Consider the following 18388-nt stretch of genomic DNA (forward strand, 5'->3'; position numbering starts at 1 on the left):
AATTTCTTCTTTCACCATATGTATCTTTATACTTCAAACTAAATTAAAATATATAAATTATTAATTGTATATATTAATATTATAAAATGTGTTTTCTATGGGACTATGGGTTTGTATTTTCCTGAAGAAAGGAACAGCCAGTCTCTGTTAGTCTGTGAGCAGTGTAATCTGATGATGCTGCTGTCAGTGAGAGCTCCATATGGCGCCAAACACTCACTGACCTGGATTTCTTCACTTTCTCGGTCCACACAAATCTGTTTAAACTCCAGTGGTTTATAACCCAGCCTGTGCCACAGCAATTTAGAAGAAAAATGTACATGGTGCACTTTTTTGTTTTAAAACCGATCAATATAATAACCTAGAGTGCTTCCCCATGTGCAGTGATAATAAATCTGCATCATGATTTGAACGTTCAATAAGGGTGCTTGAGGAATCATGTGCATTAATTGATGTGTAGCTTATCCTTTAACAGCAGTTGCAGAGATTTAAGCTTTGAGGCTTTACAGCCAACCAGAGGGAAATTAATTTAAGTCTGTTTTGAGCATAAAAGGACATGATGATTGTGTCCGAAAACGTAAAAAATCTGCCATCTTTGGCCATGTTTACTCATATTGTGTAAAGTTTGGTACTGAAAACCCTGATTTACATTAAACGGCTATTAAATGCAGGCACTAGCATGCAAAATATAAACCTTTTCTTCCAACGTTATTCTCATTTCTGTTTTACAGGGTCATGTCAAAATTCTGCCTTCAGAGGATGCATTCCAAGGTAGGAAAGCATCAAGGCACGTCCGAATACAATGTTAGCTTAACTTGCTGTATGAGATATATCCTTCTCTGCCTTTGATATCCCACAATCCTGTCACAGTTAAGATAAAAACTAAAAATGGCATCTGAAAGTTACAATTGGTGGTAAATACGTTTTTGACCAACGGTTTCCTCTTTGATGTAATTTCTAGGGAGAAATTACTATTGTAGTAATTAAATACTTGCTTAGTTATCACCAAATCACTCTCTGTTTACCCTGCCACAGAAGCCAGTCTGAAATCAGTTTTGTGAGGGACCTAAATACACAAACGCTGGCTGTAAAGTCATAGCCTGGTGATCAGACAGTGAGACAACAAGTCACAGCCTAAGTTCAGACGCAGCTGATGAGTTGTCAAAAGGAGCTAAGAAAAATACAACTTAAATGTTTTAATATAGGCCATTTAGTTTTTATTGTACAAAGGAACATAACTGTTGACATATCCTATTGAAACAGTATAAAACATCAATGGAAAGACATTTGTTAATTTTAAGACTAAGAGAGAGGGAGAGAAAGAACAAATTAAATGTAAAAAATTATTGCGTCAGGCAAAACTGCTAAAGAATATTCTAAAATGCTATATTAAAAAACAACCGTGCTATTTTATGTAAATGGTACGATAAGAGTTGAAGATGGCTTTTGACAAGAGTTTGCAAGTAGCAAAGACAGGACGCCTGTAAGAGGCCGCTGTGCCTTAATAGAATTCATAACACATCTAAAACTAATCGGTTATCTAGCACAGATTCTAATCTGAAAACTTTTCATCAGATTTAAGTTACCAATACATTTGTTCAAGATTTGCCTCATAATTGTCTCAATCACCACATTATCTCCACATTAATGTGATGGTATCAGTCCAGTTTCTCGCTTTAATCATTGTATTTGCTCGGCCAAAGAAGGACCAATGTATCTGTTATTTTCAGTGTTTAAATGAGAAGACACGTCCTAACCTTCTGTATAAAGTATTCTGTATTCACCTTACTGCTCTTGCGATCCGCCCTCGCTCTGTTCCCAATATTTTCTCTTGCGTTTTCTCTCCGCCATGACCAAGGCACCAAAGACGGTCACAATCACCGTAGCAGTGATGACTAACACAGTAACGGTCTCAGCCACACACAACTGGCTGTCCACCCAAGCCAAAGAGGCTCCGGCAAGCTGCCACGGCTCCTGACAAGTCACGTTGTGATAGTCGTCCACAAGAAGGTGCCGCACACTAAGCAGCTTGCTGAAGACACGGTGCAGGTCGCAGTCACAGTTCCACGGGTTCCCAGCCAACTGCAGGTGAGTAGCAGCCGTGTGCAAGCTCAGGAATGTCTTAAAGTTCAGGTGTTCTAGATGATTCCCCTCCAAGCCCAACAGAGAAAGACTGTGTAACGGTGCTAGTGCATTTACCTCAATCCGAGAGATGTTGTTGTCCCCCAGGAGCAGAACTTCCAATCCGGGCAGCATGGTGAGGGATCCGTCTCGCACAACACCCAGGCGGTTCCCTTGGAGGTAAAGGTGGCGCAGGCGGGACAGACCACGGAATGCGCCTGGTTCAACAGATTGGATACGGTTGTAGCTGAGGTCCAGCTTCTCAAGGCTCTCCAGATGTTCTAGGCCTGGAGGTTTCAACAGAACCAGTGCATTGTGGTCCAGTCGCAACTCACGCAGGGAAGACAAGCTTTCCGAGAAATTAGGAGGGATCTTCGTGAGGTTGTTACGACTCATGTCCAGCTTCTCCAGAAAGGACAGAGAGAAAAAGGCCTGTGGGAAACAGACATTTGGGGAAGTGTATATGGTCTCAGCACAACTCCCAACTGCCAAAAACCAAGCAACGCTCTTTAAAATTAAGGTAGCAAAAAGTTTTTTTTTTTCTTTCAAAGCGTTGTCATTCAAGAACCACTTAGGCTTTACCAAATAATCATTGTTTTCTTATTGTAAAAAGCAATGTAATAATCGATGGAACCCTTTTTCGGTAAATAAGGTTCTTTATTGGCATTAATGGTTCAATGAAGAACGTTTAACATCCATGGAACCTTTCATTTTCACGAAAGTTTCTTTATAGAGGAAAAAGTTTTTTTTTTCAGATTGTTGAAATATTCTTAACAAAATCTTCTTAAAAAATCTTTAAGAACTGTTCGCTGAAAGGTTCTTTGTGGAACCAAAAATTGTAGTCCTAGGAACCTTTAATTTAAAAAATATAAAAATCTGTAGTTCAATGAAAAGGTTCCATTAATGTGAAGGTTATTCGTGGAATATAGCTAAATGACAGTAAAGAACTTGTATATATGGATTGAATAAATGGTCTCACCTGCGTATGAAGAACCTGGATGCTGCTGTCCGAGAGCACTAGAATACGCAAAGACCAAAGGCCAGCGAAAGCCCGACTCCGGATCTCCGTGAGCTTGTTTCCTCCCAGGTCTAGGAGCCAGGTGCCGTGGGGAAGTCCGTGTGGGATATCCTCAATACCCCTGGCATGGCAATCCACCAGCTCTGAGTGTTCGTAGCACTGGCAGAGGTGACTACACAGTCTTGAGCTCATCGACGGAGACAAAAAAAGTAAAAGCATCGCGAACGACGGCAACATGATGTGATGACAGAATCGAGAGCCACCTGGACCTCTACAAAACGTGATTTTTTTTTTTAACCAGGACTTCGATTTAACGGATCCTCAGCTTTCTACGGAAGAGAAACGAGGTATAAACGGTTTCCATAAATGTTTCTGTTGAAATCGTAAAACAGACTTTTAGCAGAATATTCGCAGTCTGCAGTGCAGCTGAAATGTCTGTCAGAAGAATTTAATCGCCTTAAAACCATATGCGACTCAATTTCTTTTTTTCCCCCAACACGGTCACACACACGCAATAAAAATAAAATAAATATGTACCACTAGTAGGCTAGTGGCCTACAAAAAAGCATGAAAGTTAACGTTAGTTGTATTCCTTTCCTCCACTAAATATACGGGAAAACGTGTTTCTCGTCTGTGACAGCGCTCTTTCTCGTAGGCTACTCCGGCTCCACAGAAGCAGCGCAATAGTGATGAGAAGACTCATTTCAGCGAATCAACTCTTTCGAACGATTCGTTTCAAAGAACCTGTTAAAAACAATAAGCGGCTCTTTTACGTTATTATGACCTAATCATATAAACACAATGCTCTAAAACATTCCAATATAGTTGTGTGTGTTTGTGTGTATGTATATATGTCTGAGATATATATATACATATAGCCTACGCAGCGATTCATTGCAACTGGATTTGTGATGTTTATTTTGTGCTGGTTTAGTTGGTTGCAAAAGTTGACTAATTTCAGAAATATAACTTGCATCAAACCAGTGTGCATAAACCTTTGCTGTGGTTTAATTATATACTGTATTAAAATAACATGGCATGCTATTAAATGTCTAGCAGCATTAAGCTTACACTTTAAATAAAAACGTCTGCCAAATAAACATGTTCTTAGATAAATAGGCCTACCTAACATTTTCAGAGTGACATATATGTAAAATTGTATCTATTTCAAACGATTTACCGAAATGATTCGACTCATAGGAACAATCTGTGCACTCATAAGGGAGGGCAGTTGTCACATTTGGTCATAATCCAATGATTTAAACCCGGAATGATTAAATCCAATGATTTAGCCGACCGGACGTTGCATTTTATTTTATTTAAATTAACCTTTTAGGCTACAATTCTTAGTGTCCAGTGCGAAAGGCTACAATAATTTCAGCCGCATACCTGATGTTTAAATTTAGAAATATGTCGTCAATGCCATCCAAGAGATCTATTATATAACACACAATTACTGCTGTATAGGCCTAACCCCTGGAACAAATGGACGCAAGCGGATTAAGCAAATGTTTCAGTTATCTCATCGTGAAGCGTGGCATTTTGAACTGAGTCGCCTAGCTTATATTCCGATTTAGAGACGGTAACTCAAAATAAATATTGCCATTATTTACCCACCCACGTTTTTAAATACCTGGTCTATTACGCGTGGTAGGCTACACAAAAATGTATGCATGAATGTAGCTAAGTCTCCCCAGTGATCATTTATTTTTGTTTATGACCAAAAATAAATGTGCAAATAAAAAACAAACAAAAAACAATTCCCATAATTGAATCTGGACTCAAACAGTCCCTTACATTCTGTCTGACGTTTCTTTTTGTGCTTCAAGTTCACTGTCAGAAAAAAAAGGTACAGTACTGTCACTGGGGCGGTACCCTAAGGTACAAAACCAAAAAAGGTACTAACATGTACCTTTAAGGTATTAATATGTACCTTTTAAGATACTAATATGTACCATTTAGGGATGAGTAAGGTACAAAGATGCACCTTTTCACTTTTGTAGCCTACCTTAGGGTACCGCCCCAGTGACAACACTGTACCTTTTTTCTGAGAGTGTATAAACCCCCAGCACATGGTATCGGTTAATTAGACCAACCCACTTCTAGCCAAAAATAGCCTTGAATGTCGTTTTTGCCAACAAAAAAAAAAACACTTTCAGATGTAGCCTATGATATTCCATCATGTAAGCAAAGTCAAAATTACAAGGTTTTTGGTTTCATTTCTTTGAAATTGACAAGAAGCCTAGTGTATTCTTGGGCTATGGGTAGACCTCTATTACATTTTCACTGACGCCCAAATTTTCCCTCGTTTTAGCCCACCACCAAACACTGTTGCCATTCAAATAAACGGCCGGAACGTTTTAAAAGTTTTCCATTTCAGTTGAAAAACCACCAATGTGCATCATCCACCTTGATGATGCGACGGCAGCCATGTTGCAGCAGAACGCCCACCACACACCAGTTTATAGTGGAGAGGAGACAGAATACTCAACATTATAACTGAAGGTGACTTGACTAAACGCAACATTGTTTGCTGGGATCCTCATTACTGGGGTTAACGATGTACGACCCTCGTCGTACACCCTCGTCGTACATCGTGTTGGGTCACTTTAGTTAGGTTAGTGTGTAAGCCTTACACACTAACCTAACTAAAGTGACCCAACACGATGTACGACGAGGGTCAGGGGCAGAAATAAGAGATCATGTGCGATTAAATAATGCATACGTTTGAACATGAATAATGGAAAACCTTCAACATCAATGATTCATTCCAGTCAACTGCACGTCTTGTCAGTAAATATTCAAACTCATTAAACAATGGTAAGGGATCCCCTTTGATTCCCTGGATAGCCTAGGCCAACTCTGTCACCACGAAGAATATGCGTTACATTTGAAGAGCAGTGTTGGGTAAGTTACTCTAAAAACGTAATTAATTACTAGTTACTAATTACATATTTAATACTGTAATTAGATTACTGTGCAAATTACTCTCAAAAAGTATTTAAAGCAGCACTAGTTAACTTTTCAACCTTCATAATATATTTTCAAGACTCTTGTGATGATACATCGACTTACAATAGGTTGAACGACACGTCTGCCATAGCCTGATGGGGTCTGTATCGTTTTTAATCATACTTTTAAACTTCGGGTAGTAACCTGAGAAAAAGAACTACAAAATTTGACTGCTTTACGGCATATACCAACACCCACACTTGTGAACGTGCGAACCCAACTTTGTTCGTCGGATAATAGTCATGTCCGAAGCAGCACAGACAAATAAGAAAAAAGGTTTTGTTGGAGGAAAGCAATTAGAGGAAACGTTGGACCAGCGTTTGCTCGTTGGCGTGAGCTGAAGGAGGCGTGCCCGACCGATGCTGTCATGTTATGGTGATTATCTACCACTCAAACATTGAACTGAAGTATCATATAGAACGGTAACCAATAGACTACTATAATGACGCTGGCTTGTAAACGTGAGCATCGTGATTATTTGGCGTTTAAAAAAAATAAAACCCATGAAATTATATTCATATGACATGCTGAAACATATGCCACTGACTGTAACTGGGATGAAGACAACGCGCCGCCAGAAGAACACCTGCATGTGAACTCCTCCTGCAGTGTTCAGGGGAACTGTTAGTGCTGCACCAACCCGCGGGGCCGCTTTTATGAAGTTATTTAGCCCGCCCCGCACCACTGTATATATTTTTACAACCCGCGACCATTAAATAGACATACGGGGTCCGCGGGTTATGAGACGACCCGCGCATTACTAGTTCAGGGCTATCAGGGTTATCATGTCAACAAATGCACGCGCGATGGCATCCCCTGTTGTAGGATGACAGATCTTACGACAGTAGTTGAGGACATTATTTTTTCCCAACTGTAGGTGGACCCCGAGAGCAAAAGTTGCCAAGTGCTGCTTTAATTAATTATTACTTTCTAAATCCTTTATCAACCTTGAGTAGATAGCCTGTGATTCAAGGATGGACATGAAACAGCTCCTAATTCAAATAAATAACATAAAACTACATAACTATATTAATGGACAAAAGAACAATTTTAAAGTTAAAATGAAAACAAATACATTTTGATGTTAATTCCACTTATGTTCTACAGTCTAGTACTTAGTTGAATTATATCAGAAGTAACTAATCCCTTAGCCTACTTTCCTTTTTCAAGGGAAAAGTAATTAAATTACAGTAGTTACTAAGTAATTAGTTACTCCAAACACTGTTGAAGATACAGTTACAGAAAACCAGTTGACTCAGACCATTATTATAGGCTTTATATAATTATAATAAAAAAAGTAATTGTTTAAATTGCTTCATCAGCAGTAAAACCAAAAACCTGTTACCAAATAAAAATTTAAAATGGAACCAAATTGTACGCAATTATGAACACTATAAAATAGAGATGAAACAAGACAAGTGAGATTTCTCTTTTTTTATTTCTTCATAACTATTTAAAAATAAAAAATAAAATACTGCGAAAGAAACCTATAGGCGAACAGCATCCTTGTTAACACACAGTGGTGTAAACTGGTATGCAACACGAATGCCCGTCACAGCTTGGCGCCACGGCTTGAGCCTGCATCAGGCTACGAGTTTCTAGAGGCTGGGACGGGGAGGATTCGGCTTCGAGCCAGTGTTGCCCATACCCCCCCGTCCCAGTCTCTTAACATGGCAAGGTATCACTTTAACATTTCCTTTTCCCAAAAAGGTGATTACAAATATTCCCGTTCAGAAAGAGATCGGTCCTGTCGCGAGAGATGAGTAAGATATGAGACGCATATCTAAAGAAAAATGACCGTTGTTGGAATAACGAAGGAATGCAAAAAGTCAAAAAGAGGTGTGAGTCTCTCATTGGTCATTGCATGTACCCTTCCAGTTTGGATGTGTTTGGAAATAATAATAATACAAACAAAGATTGCATCATAGAAAATGGTCCCACTATGGAAGCAATGGCAAGTACTGGACCAACATGGAAGAAAATGACGACAAAATATACCGCCAAGTACTTGTACCACGTTCTACAAGTAAACTGAAAGGATTCTTACAGCACTCACGAGTGTTACTCCTTCGTCTATCACTTAAAAAGTGACATACAAGTAAAGAAAAAAAAAAATGAATTTGATATAAAAATGCGTCAAAAAAGATGCTGGGTAACTGCTAAGTGCAATTCAGTTTTCCATACTGCGCATTCAGCCCTCAATCAACCTAAACCTAGAAAAATAAACCCTGCATGCACTGCCAAAGAAATCAGTCAATAGTTTTCCCATCTGAGGGGCTTTTTAACTTAAGAAAATATGTTTTGTTACACCCACGTTGTGCCACATTTTGTAGTGGGATAAAGGAAGATCATGGATTTGAACACAAAATTTGATTTTTTTTTTTGGTGGCTAACAACATGAGCTGAAATAAACGTAGGTTATTTGATGATGGTGGGGTGGGAGGTTTGGTAAGTAATGTTGGAAAGGGTGTTCTCTATATGAAATGATATTCTAAGACAGCACACTATTTTTGCTCTCTCTTTTGTCAGTGGAAGCATTTTTTTTCTCTTCAGATGTGTAGGACCGTCATCTCTGCTGAAAACGCTGAGTATCAGCTATCTCAACCTTTGTCTGGCAATTGGTTTAAAAGAAAGAAGAAAAAAAACAAAACAAAAAAAACCCATCAGAAAATATTAATTTAAAACAAACAACACTTCCTTTGTCAGCATATCGTTTCCTCTGTCTGAGCCTGGGCTCATGATGATAAAGCAGAGTCCTTCTGTGTTTGTTGAGCTTGCTGTGAATGCGGCACTGATTTTTGGCTCTCCACATCACGAAAATGTTTCTCAACCTGTGGACGGAGTACAAACAGAACAGTGATCACCTCAAGAATACATTTATGTTATTACATCACTAGGATATTAAGAGTCATTTTTTCAACCATCTGCCATTTACATTTTATTGGAGTTAAAGCTTTTCCTCTGTATGTCTATATTTTAAATTCTATCAAATCTAAAAGCTGACTTAAAACATCTTTAACTTTGTATAGCTGACTTCTTAAAACAACTTTTCAATGCAGTTTTTCAATCCTGTCCTGTGCTGCCTTTTCTGATTTCTAAAAGAAAATGAGCAGAAACCTATTTAAAGTGCTAGTTTTTTTTAGACAATAGGCTTTCATTTCAAATTATATGCATGAACCAACAATTTGAATTTGCTGCTTGTCCAAGCAAGTAAAATAACTTAAATAACTTAAAAGTTTTATTTGCATTAAGATAAAAAGTATATTATAAACGCATTTTTTGTTGAGAAAATCAATACCATTAAATGCTGATAATATTATTTAAAATAAATGTAAAAAATATAAAAAATGATGTGTTGACTATACTAGACATTATAGACTCAAAATTAACTGACATTGACAAAAGCTCACTAAAGACCTTTTTTAACACAACGATGGATCACTCATCTGATTGGTTGAAGGACTATCCAGTTGCGTATATTAATTTAAACTACGCCCGTAGATCACGCCTCTTGTGCAGTAGAAAATATAAACTCCCCAGACCAATGTTCAGTCTTAAAATATTGAGCTTGGTCTGGTGAAAGCCAGACAAGATGAATTATGCATATGATGTATATTACAATGTTATGATGAACTTTACTCCTTTCTCCACTGACGTTCTGAGTTGTTCAATGTGTTTCTAAGGATGCTGATTTTCAGAAGGCATCTGACTCTAAGATGGTAAACGTGAACATAGTTTGCATAACATTAGAAACAGAATAGCTTTTTGTTAAAGCAGTCATGCAAAAGGCTAAAGATTCTGATATATCGTTTTCAGATATAACATTTTTACAGTTACAGTTTTTACCCCAGAAAAGGCACAAGGTCCTGTGTGTGTTTGTTTACTGTTAGTTTTTGGAGTGTTTTTGTGTAATTTGCTGTGTATGTTAATGATAATGCAACGGAGAGAGAGCTTGTGAATGAGACGTTAATGCGTACTTCTAATGGTTTGTTTGTTCAGCTCTTACGGTGACAAAAAAGACGCAAATAAACTTAAGCCATTTAAGTTTGGCCATCAATCGGAAGGGGTCTGCTACATTCTGTGTCCAAAAACAACTTTGGATAAGGTTTTCACACCGACACTGTCATTGTAAACGTTTGTTTGTCCGAGTTAGTAATAGTAACTAAGGGGGGGAGGGGCTTACCGTTAGGTCAATTGCATTATGTTGGAGTGCTGCCCACAAGGCTATTGTTGCCGAGTGTAGCTATTTTAAGCATGAAGAAATATTCACCTAGAAAAAAAGGCGAGTATTGAGGAATAAAGTATTGACTGCTCTTAAGCTCACCAAGTCTCTTAAGCTCACCAAGGCTGCATTTATTTAATTAAAAATATAGTAAAACAAATACACTGTGAAATTTTAATATGGTTTAAAACAAAAATTCTGCATTTAAATACATTTTAAAATGCAGTTTATTCTTGTGATGGTAAAGCTGCATCATTACCCTAGTCTTCAGCGTCACATGATCCTTCAGAAATCATTCTAATATGATGATTTGATTATCAAGAAACAGTTATGATTATTATCAGTGTTGAAAACAGTTCAGCTGCTTAAAGGTGCACTATGCAGCTTTCCGTCCACAAGAGACAGAATAAATTTTTCTATTCAAAACAAAGGCTTAGTTTGATGACGCCAAGTGTGAGCATGGTATCTTGAGACATTTGGTCTTCACCTCACAGCCGGTGGAAAATAGGACTCGGGCTGAAATCACGTTCATGGAATGCGGTTATTAACGTTACTGTAGTGTAAAGCAGAGCAGGACCGAGTGTTGTGGAGCTGAGCACGGCTGCTGGAGCGATTGTTACACAAATACCCGCCCCGTGAGCACCGGGACTTTTATGATGGGACGGGACACAGTCGCCGGGCGCGCGCACCATTTCCGCTTTTCCGGTCATGGGTTTAAGGTAAAGCAGCTCTGTTTATCATATTAGATACATTTAAGTGTGTTTAAAATGATGTTATGATGTTACTCTGTGCGTTCACTCGGCACTGCAATGACATGTTCACATTGCTAAGAGATAAGAGCGCTTCTGCAGAATAAAACTGAGGGTAACACAGATATGACGCTATTGACAAGCGACTTCCTCAAATGCTATGCTGACACGTCCCGGGTCCTTGGTTAAAATAGCAATTTTCTCACAATTTAATAGTTGGAAACATTTGGGATATTGTAAGTACTCAACTGAACAAAATATATAACACTGGCCTAGTGGTTTTTGGATATTTTACTGCAAAAATACTACATAGTACAGCTATTTAATACTACATAGTAATAGCTATATGAAAACCATAATATATCTTTTTCAGGATTCTTTAAAAAGAAATCAATTTAAAGGTGTAATGAACTGGATTTTTGAGGTCAACAAATGACGTTCATGCGGTTTACATTCAAGAACATCATAACTAATAAGTAATAGGCTATTTTCTACAGTGGTTTTGAGGCTCTCTCCTGAACATTGGGTTTTTGATGGGCGTGCCACTGGAGATTTGTAAGTAAACGCCCACATCTAGGATTGGAAAAGATTTCTATATTTAATGAGCTTCAGCTCTGCTGTCAGTTAAGTTCACATAAGTGAGGGATTGTTTTGAAAACAAGCAACCAGAATGATTATCTGACAAGGCTCTCAAAACTTATTTATCAAACCAACACGATTTCTCTCTCATCAACCCGTGATTGATTTTTTTTTTTATTACTTGGCCCGTCCGATCAGTGGAGAAGCGCGAACCGCAAACACATAAGTGTGCACGAGCTCTTCAAATATCAAGTCAAGAGAGTGAATATTAACAACACAGATCAAGAAATTAATGTTATATCACTACCATCATTTTTAAATTAGCCTCAGCCTACCATTGAGTAGTTATTTTAGTGAATGTTGCTTTTTGACTTACAATATGTTAGGCTCTGGTAGTTGGTCTATTTCCCTATCAACTAACTAAAAAGGCTATGATGGTTTTCTGTTGCTCGGAGTCGGATCAGTTGGCACAGACGTGAGCTTCTGACGGTGAAAAGGACAGCGCGCTGCAGTAGACTAGCGCTACTTGGCTAACGTTAGGTATTCACTCAAACTCATTCGTGGTGATGAAGAAGCCAATGTGGTACACGCATCAATCATTCATCAGCAATAGCCTACAACTATGTTTTGCTTTTCCTATTTCTTCCATTGACAATTGATCAGTAGGCCTAGCCTACATGACACTAGAAGTTCTGTCTCTTCCTTGTATAATATTTTTACTTCAGGTAGTGACTGGCAATGAATTTGACCTTCAAAAGAGACCTTAAGTTTACTAAAATTTGTCTCGAATTTGCCCAGCTGAAGATAATTATGCTCTGCTATGATGTTGAGAATTTTGACAACGTCTACACGCTTTAATCTCCGTACCTACAGGTTCTATTTACTGGATGTATTTACTTTTTTTTTTAATGGAAATCGATACAATCCTACACCTTTTGCTATATATATGGCGATGCAACTAGCAACTAGCCTAGATGCACCCTAGCAGCAGCAAATCTAATCTGCCGCGAGTATCGTCTAGCAACTCTCAATACCCTTCTGAGCTGTAAAAAACAAATTCTGGTCAGGCCAATCACATCGTGTATAGAGTCGGTGGGCAGGGCTCAATGACGGCAGAGTTTGCGTTGCACGCTTGCGTGCTACTAAACCAGAGGGGGTCTAATGTCAGTCTTTCGAATCGGCTTTGACCGCGACTCTGGCAGACTTGGAGTTAAGCTTTTCTCTGAGAAAAGAACGGCACTGAAGTCATTCTTAAAAAGGGAAGATGTGTTCGGAGTTTTGCCGACCGGATACGGCGAAAGTTTAATCTATCAACGAGCTCCACTTCACGTTGCTCTGGTTGGTTGTAGTGCTATCCTATCTCGTGCAGAGGGAGTTTGAAAGACAACCGTTTATCCCGCCCCTCAGATTGAGCCCTGTCAATGGTGAGTTTCCAGACCAAACATCTTGATGTGGGTCTGGCTTGTCAAGCTATGGCACAACCCCAAACAACACTTTTTTTGTCATGGTTTTAACTTTTTTTTAACAACAACGTTTTTTAACTATGTAACCGTTTACAGTAGCTGACTGGATCTCTTCAGTTGGTCAGCATAAGCCGCTCGCATTCTGCCACCCGGAAGTATCTTGGTGCCGATTGTTTACAAACATTCTGAAATGCCTTATTAATTTCTTTCAAAAAACAAAAATCTTCCTGACCCTAAACTTTTAAACACTAGGTGTACAATGCAGTGCGATGTTGAGAGGACTTACTATTTTCCGCACATGGCTTAAAGCGCTGCCCTCTTTCCCTTTACAGTTGTCCACTTGGTATGGCGGACTGATGACCACATCATCCATCACGAGGATGTTTTTCTCCTGCCATTTGCAGTCTTTGATGCTGTGGATGAAGATGAGGAGGATAAGGAGTGAACGATTCATTCAGGTCGAGGCACAGTTGCTTGATATTATCATATCTCCTAATTTATCCACAATACTGAGGACGGTTCATCATAATAAACAGAGCTCTAAAGCAGATAATATAAACTTATTACATCTTCAGTGTAATTACATTACTGTACTGTACTAATTACTCACTCTAAAAAGTATTGAATTACTTATTACTCTCTAAATCCCATAACCTCGGCCAGTTGAACAATACAAGTATAGACATGAGATTTTTTTATTCTTAAAAATAAATAATATTACAATTGTATACATAAATTATCCTTGAACTGACCAAAGAATTTAAAATGGAGAAGGTTAAATTAAAAACATACATTTTAACATTAGACATTAAATCCACTAATTAAGAGTAATCCCTTTACTTTCTCAAGAAAAATAATTAAATTGATTAGCCAAATAAAAGTGACTATATCAATTGGAGCCCCACTTACGTTTTATGAATGGTCTGGAACAGCTGTTGACCCTCTACAGAGACGCCAGCGCTAATTGCATAAGCTTGCAACAACTTATCTTCCTTTTCCGCCCGTGCTCTATTCACAAGCTAAAAACAGCAAAAGCAAAATAAAAAGAGACATGAAATACAAAGTTTTTATTAACATCTTTCTGAATCATAGATAGCAAAAGATAACGGGATATCATTTGGTCTCACCTTGCTAAAATTGAGAGATGCTAAAGGGGGAGGAGTGTCAGCACGGTCACTGATGATGTCCACTTCAGACACATAGGCCAAGTTAACAAGCGCCACATCGCTGAGGTTGGGATTACCGCTGGACGGGGCACATTCTGATAACACTAGTCAAGGTAGTAAGTGTATTATAGTAATTAAAGCAATGAATGAGATAGAAGCCTCCTAAATCATGAATCAATGCTGCAAGCTCTACTTTGTATATTTCTCCACTCTTGTTTAATGGTTAGCTTCTCAATAAGGATAAAAATGACATAAACGTCTGTCACGTAGGAGATGAGTGTCATGGTGGAGGCCGCTTAGCATGACAGAATGCAATCAGATATGAGCCACATTCAACTGAGGAGCGAGTGAGGACGGGGCAACCCGTCACTCAAACGGCATCACAGCAATAACAAACCACATCCATTCAACGATCCAATCAAGTCCCGGCCTACTTTTTTCTTGTTCGAGAAAGAAATTTCTCACCGACTTTAAAGGTATTTATAACTTTATATTGTTTCAGAAGATTAAAGGTTTAAACATTAAATCAACACCATATTCAAGCCATAAGCCACTTAATTCTAGAAAACAAGCATAATTGATGGTTTTTCAGATGTGTTATGTAAAAAAAAGTTTTTAAAACTTAAAACAGAACAAATAAAAAAAAAAAAATCAGCAAATTAGACATTACATAAGCTGTCGATTTTGGTTTCATGGTGGCTTTAAATAATCAAATCATTGTGCTTCATTTAAATAACCTTGAATGCAATTTGTCTAGTACATTTTCAGACCAAGCTGATCTTCTTTTGGAGAAGGTTATTCATGACCATTCACTGGAAAACAAATGCTTTTAATTAACAATAACAAACAAACAAACAAAAAAGTGATATCCTGTTTCAGAAACCTTCCTATTTAGAGCAGGTGGTTAAAGGCTTCTCAAACAAAAGTATTTTATTTTTAACATTGTGCCTTATGACCAAGGATGGCAGCACATCAGGAGGTTAGCAAGCAAATCACTGGGATCTGTGCATTGATAAAACAAACCATTACACTGATACAAATAGGGCATGGTGCATTGGGAAACTTATATAAATTGAGTAAAAACGAATGAAATGCTTCATATCGATGTACACACCACAGTTATTGCATGTTACGGGTGCTAACTATGTGTCAGGCAGAGAAACTGAGATGTTAGCGTTCAGGCTAGCTGACGCCCCCTAAGCACGCATGCGCAGATTAGCCAGCAATGCTATAGTTGACAGCCTGTCCACCTTCATTCACTTCCATTATGGCTTAGGGGCTGCAGTTCAAAAATACCGTAAATAAACGCGTTAAAACCCTTCCGTTTAAGTCAGAAGTATCAAAGTTTTCGAAGTAGAATTTACATTACTTTTCTATGACCTTTCCAGTCGTTTGGGATTACCGTATAATGAGACTAATAAGATAATGAATCAATCAGACCGATTTATGAACCCGTTCTACTGAATGAAAAGAATGAGTGATTCGGTATTTTATGAACTCTTTTAAATGAACGAATCGTTCTAGTTCAGTAATATGCACCGACTTGTTTTTCTTTCTCTAAAATCTGAGGGTTGCCAGCAAAAAAAAAAAAAAAAGGGAGATTATACACGTATTAATAAAACATATGGCATTTTATATTCAGTGTGGTGGAAGAATTAAGTAAAGTGTAAACATGACCATACATCATTTCACAAAAAGGACAATAGCAAAAAAAAAAAAAAAATACCCTACATAATTCGGAGCTATTTTGTCACTCTTCCATAGTTTGATACCCCAAAATTTTCAAAATTAAGAAATTGTATTAACAAAACACACTGACTTGTCGCCACCAGCTGGCGTAATGAAGTAACCTGCAGAAAGAACCAGCGAACCGATTCAAAAGATCCGACTCACTGGAATGAATCAACCGCCACAACTAAAAGAACATCATAGCAACACGAACACGGCTTTGCGTGCGTTTCTAACGCCACAAGCTCCACAGAAATGGGCAAAATATACCAATAACTGGCAATATAACACTAGACATGTATATAATCAAAACGGCATTCGCTACATTTAAGCGTACATTTCAAAGTGGTCTATGAACAGGAGGACCCAGTGCAGTTCTTATTATTCATCGTCTAAAACACCATATTGGTTTAAAGCAAAGAGAGCAAAATTGCATGATGTGCGCGTTCAAATGTGTGTTTGCCATCGAGAGCATACTCCCACGCAACGAACTAAAGAGCACGAGAGTAAAATCTAATAACCAATCGGAGATTCAAATGCGCACCAGCTGACTCGGCGTGCGCGAAACACGGAAGCGAACGCCGAGTGGACTGACTTCACCGTGGTAAAAATACCTTTGGCATACCCGCAGACCAGGCCTCTTGCAGTTGTGGATCCCGACGATTCAATGACAAGCTGAGCCGATAAAAGGATACTCAAAGTCAGCATCTTGGACGGGTAGTCAAAAGCGACGACCTCTCCTTGCAAGCGCTGCCCCAGGCAGGTGAGGCAGGAGACATGGCTCCCGACGCTAAAATACTCCCCTGGTCCAGGAGCCGCCATCTTCTCCGCCAGGAAACGGGAGCAGTCGCCTCGCTCACGTAAACACGCGCAGCCGCGTCAGCATGGGTGGGAGCGCGAGTGGGCGTTCCGCGAGAATGAATGAAGTGACGCGAAAACGGTCGCTGCAAATAAAGCCACGCCCACTCTACTATGGCGTAGTAGATCATGAATATCCTACTACAGCGCACTACACGCCCTACATTCGTACTCATCTTCCTAGTTTATACTCAAAATTATTTTGAAATTATAGGGTAGCTAGAAATCAGGTTTTCAAACCCCAGATTATTCGTCCTGCTTTTCAATATTTTCGACATATTGGACATATTTTCGACATATTTTCAAGAATAAAGACCTTTTTATACAGTAAAAATCACATATTATAAATGTATAAAATATTAGTTTACATTTTAATCCGTTTTCTAAATACAAAATGCCTTTAAATGTATAACCTATACAATTTTGCATAATTCTCATGCTTTCTGATCAGTAAACGTGTATATATATATATACATACATACATATGCATGATACACACACACACACGATACATACATGTGTGTACACACACACACATACATGATACACACACACACACACACACACAGCATTACATTAAAAATATGAATCAAATACACAATATTTATATTTTTAGTATGCAATTTTTTTGTGATATTTTGTCTAAAGAAAAACATACCAATAAACATATTTCCAAATGCATTACATTACAAATATTCATTAGAATATGAAATAAGAATATTCACAAAATATTGAAATAATATTATATTAATATTAAAAATACAAATAATTATAGTAATAATAACTTATTGATAATTATTAGTAATTTCATTATTTTAAACATTTCTTTATACATCTTTTTTTCCCACTAATTATAGAAAAAACCTATATGATAAACTAAATTGCACCTCATACTCACAATATTTATTATATTTTACTATGCACATTTTGTGTGATATTTTGTATATAGCAGATACAAATATCAGTTCAAATATTTCATTGCAAATAAAAATAAAATATAAATATTTTATATAAATATATTGTAATTTAAAAAAAAAAATAATAATAGTAATAATACTTTTTTGATAATTATCCAATTTAATTATCTTAAAGAACCTTTTAATATGACAATATATGAAATATATAAATAAATAACAAATGCAAGAAGTTAAAGGGGTACTTCAGCGCTGGGAAGATGAATCTGTATTTAAACTGGGTCATCAATGCAGTAGAAATGTGAAATTATTTTTGAATTTGGTGTCTTCTAGACTGAGAAAAGACAGAAAATGTATTTTTGTCTCATGGGGATGAAAGACTACAATTCCCAGAATGCTTCGCTGCCCTGTGAGGCCATTCCCAACGCCACCAACTTGATTACAGTGACTGAGTTAGAGAAGACACTACAATTAAAAACTGAACGTGTCTGTTCAATATAATGAGTGAGTCATCGCGCGAGTCTCACAGACAGCACTGAGCACTAACTGCACGAGTGATGA

The 18388-nt window shown here is 37.9% G+C and overlaps 2 protein-coding genes across 2 annotated transcripts; both read right to left on the bottom strand.

Moving 5' to 3' along the window:
• Window positions 1-1300: 1300 nt before the first annotated feature.
• Window positions 1301-3773, bottom strand: si:ch211-237i5.4 (leucine-rich repeat-containing protein 70). The gene is made up of 2 exons (XM_067428852.1): window positions 3098-3773; window positions 1301-2550 (listed from the first exon to the last, which is right to left on the bottom strand). Exons 1-2 carry the CDS (start codon window positions 3371-3373, stop codon window positions 1783-1785), a joined length of 1044 nt encoding a protein of 347 aa, XP_067284953.1. The 5' UTR covers window positions 3374-3773; the 3' UTR covers window positions 1301-1782.
• Window positions 3774-7567: 3794 nt separating this feature from the next.
• Window positions 7568-16956, bottom strand: lsm12a (LSM12 homolog a). The gene is made up of 5 exons (XM_067412488.1): window positions 16751-16956; window positions 14289-14422; window positions 14071-14180; window positions 13448-13574; window positions 7568-8979 (listed from the first exon to the last, which is right to left on the bottom strand). Exons 1-5 carry the CDS (start codon window positions 16875-16877, stop codon window positions 8884-8886), a joined length of 594 nt encoding a protein of 197 aa, XP_067268589.1. The 5' UTR covers window positions 16878-16956; the 3' UTR covers window positions 7568-8883.
• Between the last annotated feature and the right edge of the window lie 1432 nt (window positions 16957-18388).

This window comes from Pseudorasbora parva, chromosome 2, assembly GCF_024679245.1.
Source record: "Pseudorasbora parva isolate DD20220531a chromosome 2, ASM2467924v1, whole genome shotgun sequence".
In the NCBI taxonomy this organism is placed as follows: Eukaryota; Metazoa; Chordata; class Actinopteri; order Cypriniformes; family Gobionidae; genus Pseudorasbora; species Pseudorasbora parva.

What these genes read in the sequence shown, in the direction of transcription:
- si:ch211-237i5.4 (XM_067428852.1), bottom strand. Translation starts at nt 3,373, where the DNA reads ATGTTGCCGTCGTTCGCGATGCTTTTACTTTTTTTGTCTCCGTCGATG. An exon ending in TCCAGGTTCTTCATACGCAG is followed by an intron (nt 2,551 to 3,097) that starts GTGAGACCATTT and finishes TGTTTCCCACAG; the next exon opens with GCCTTTTTCTCTCTGTCCTT.
- lsm12a (XM_067412488.1), bottom strand. Translation starts at nt 16,877, where the DNA reads ATGGCGGCTCCTGGACCAGGGGAGTATTTTAGCGTCGGGAGCCATGTC. An exon ending in GTCCAAGATGCTGACTTTGA is followed by an intron (nt 14,423 to 16,750) that starts GTATCCTTTTAT and finishes TAGTGTTATCAG; the next exon opens with AATGTGCCCCGTCCAGCGGT. An exon ending in TTCCAGACCATTCATAAAAC is followed by an intron (nt 13,575 to 14,070) that starts GTAAGTGGGGCT and finishes CTTCATCCACAG; the next exon opens with CATCAAAGACTGCAAATGGC.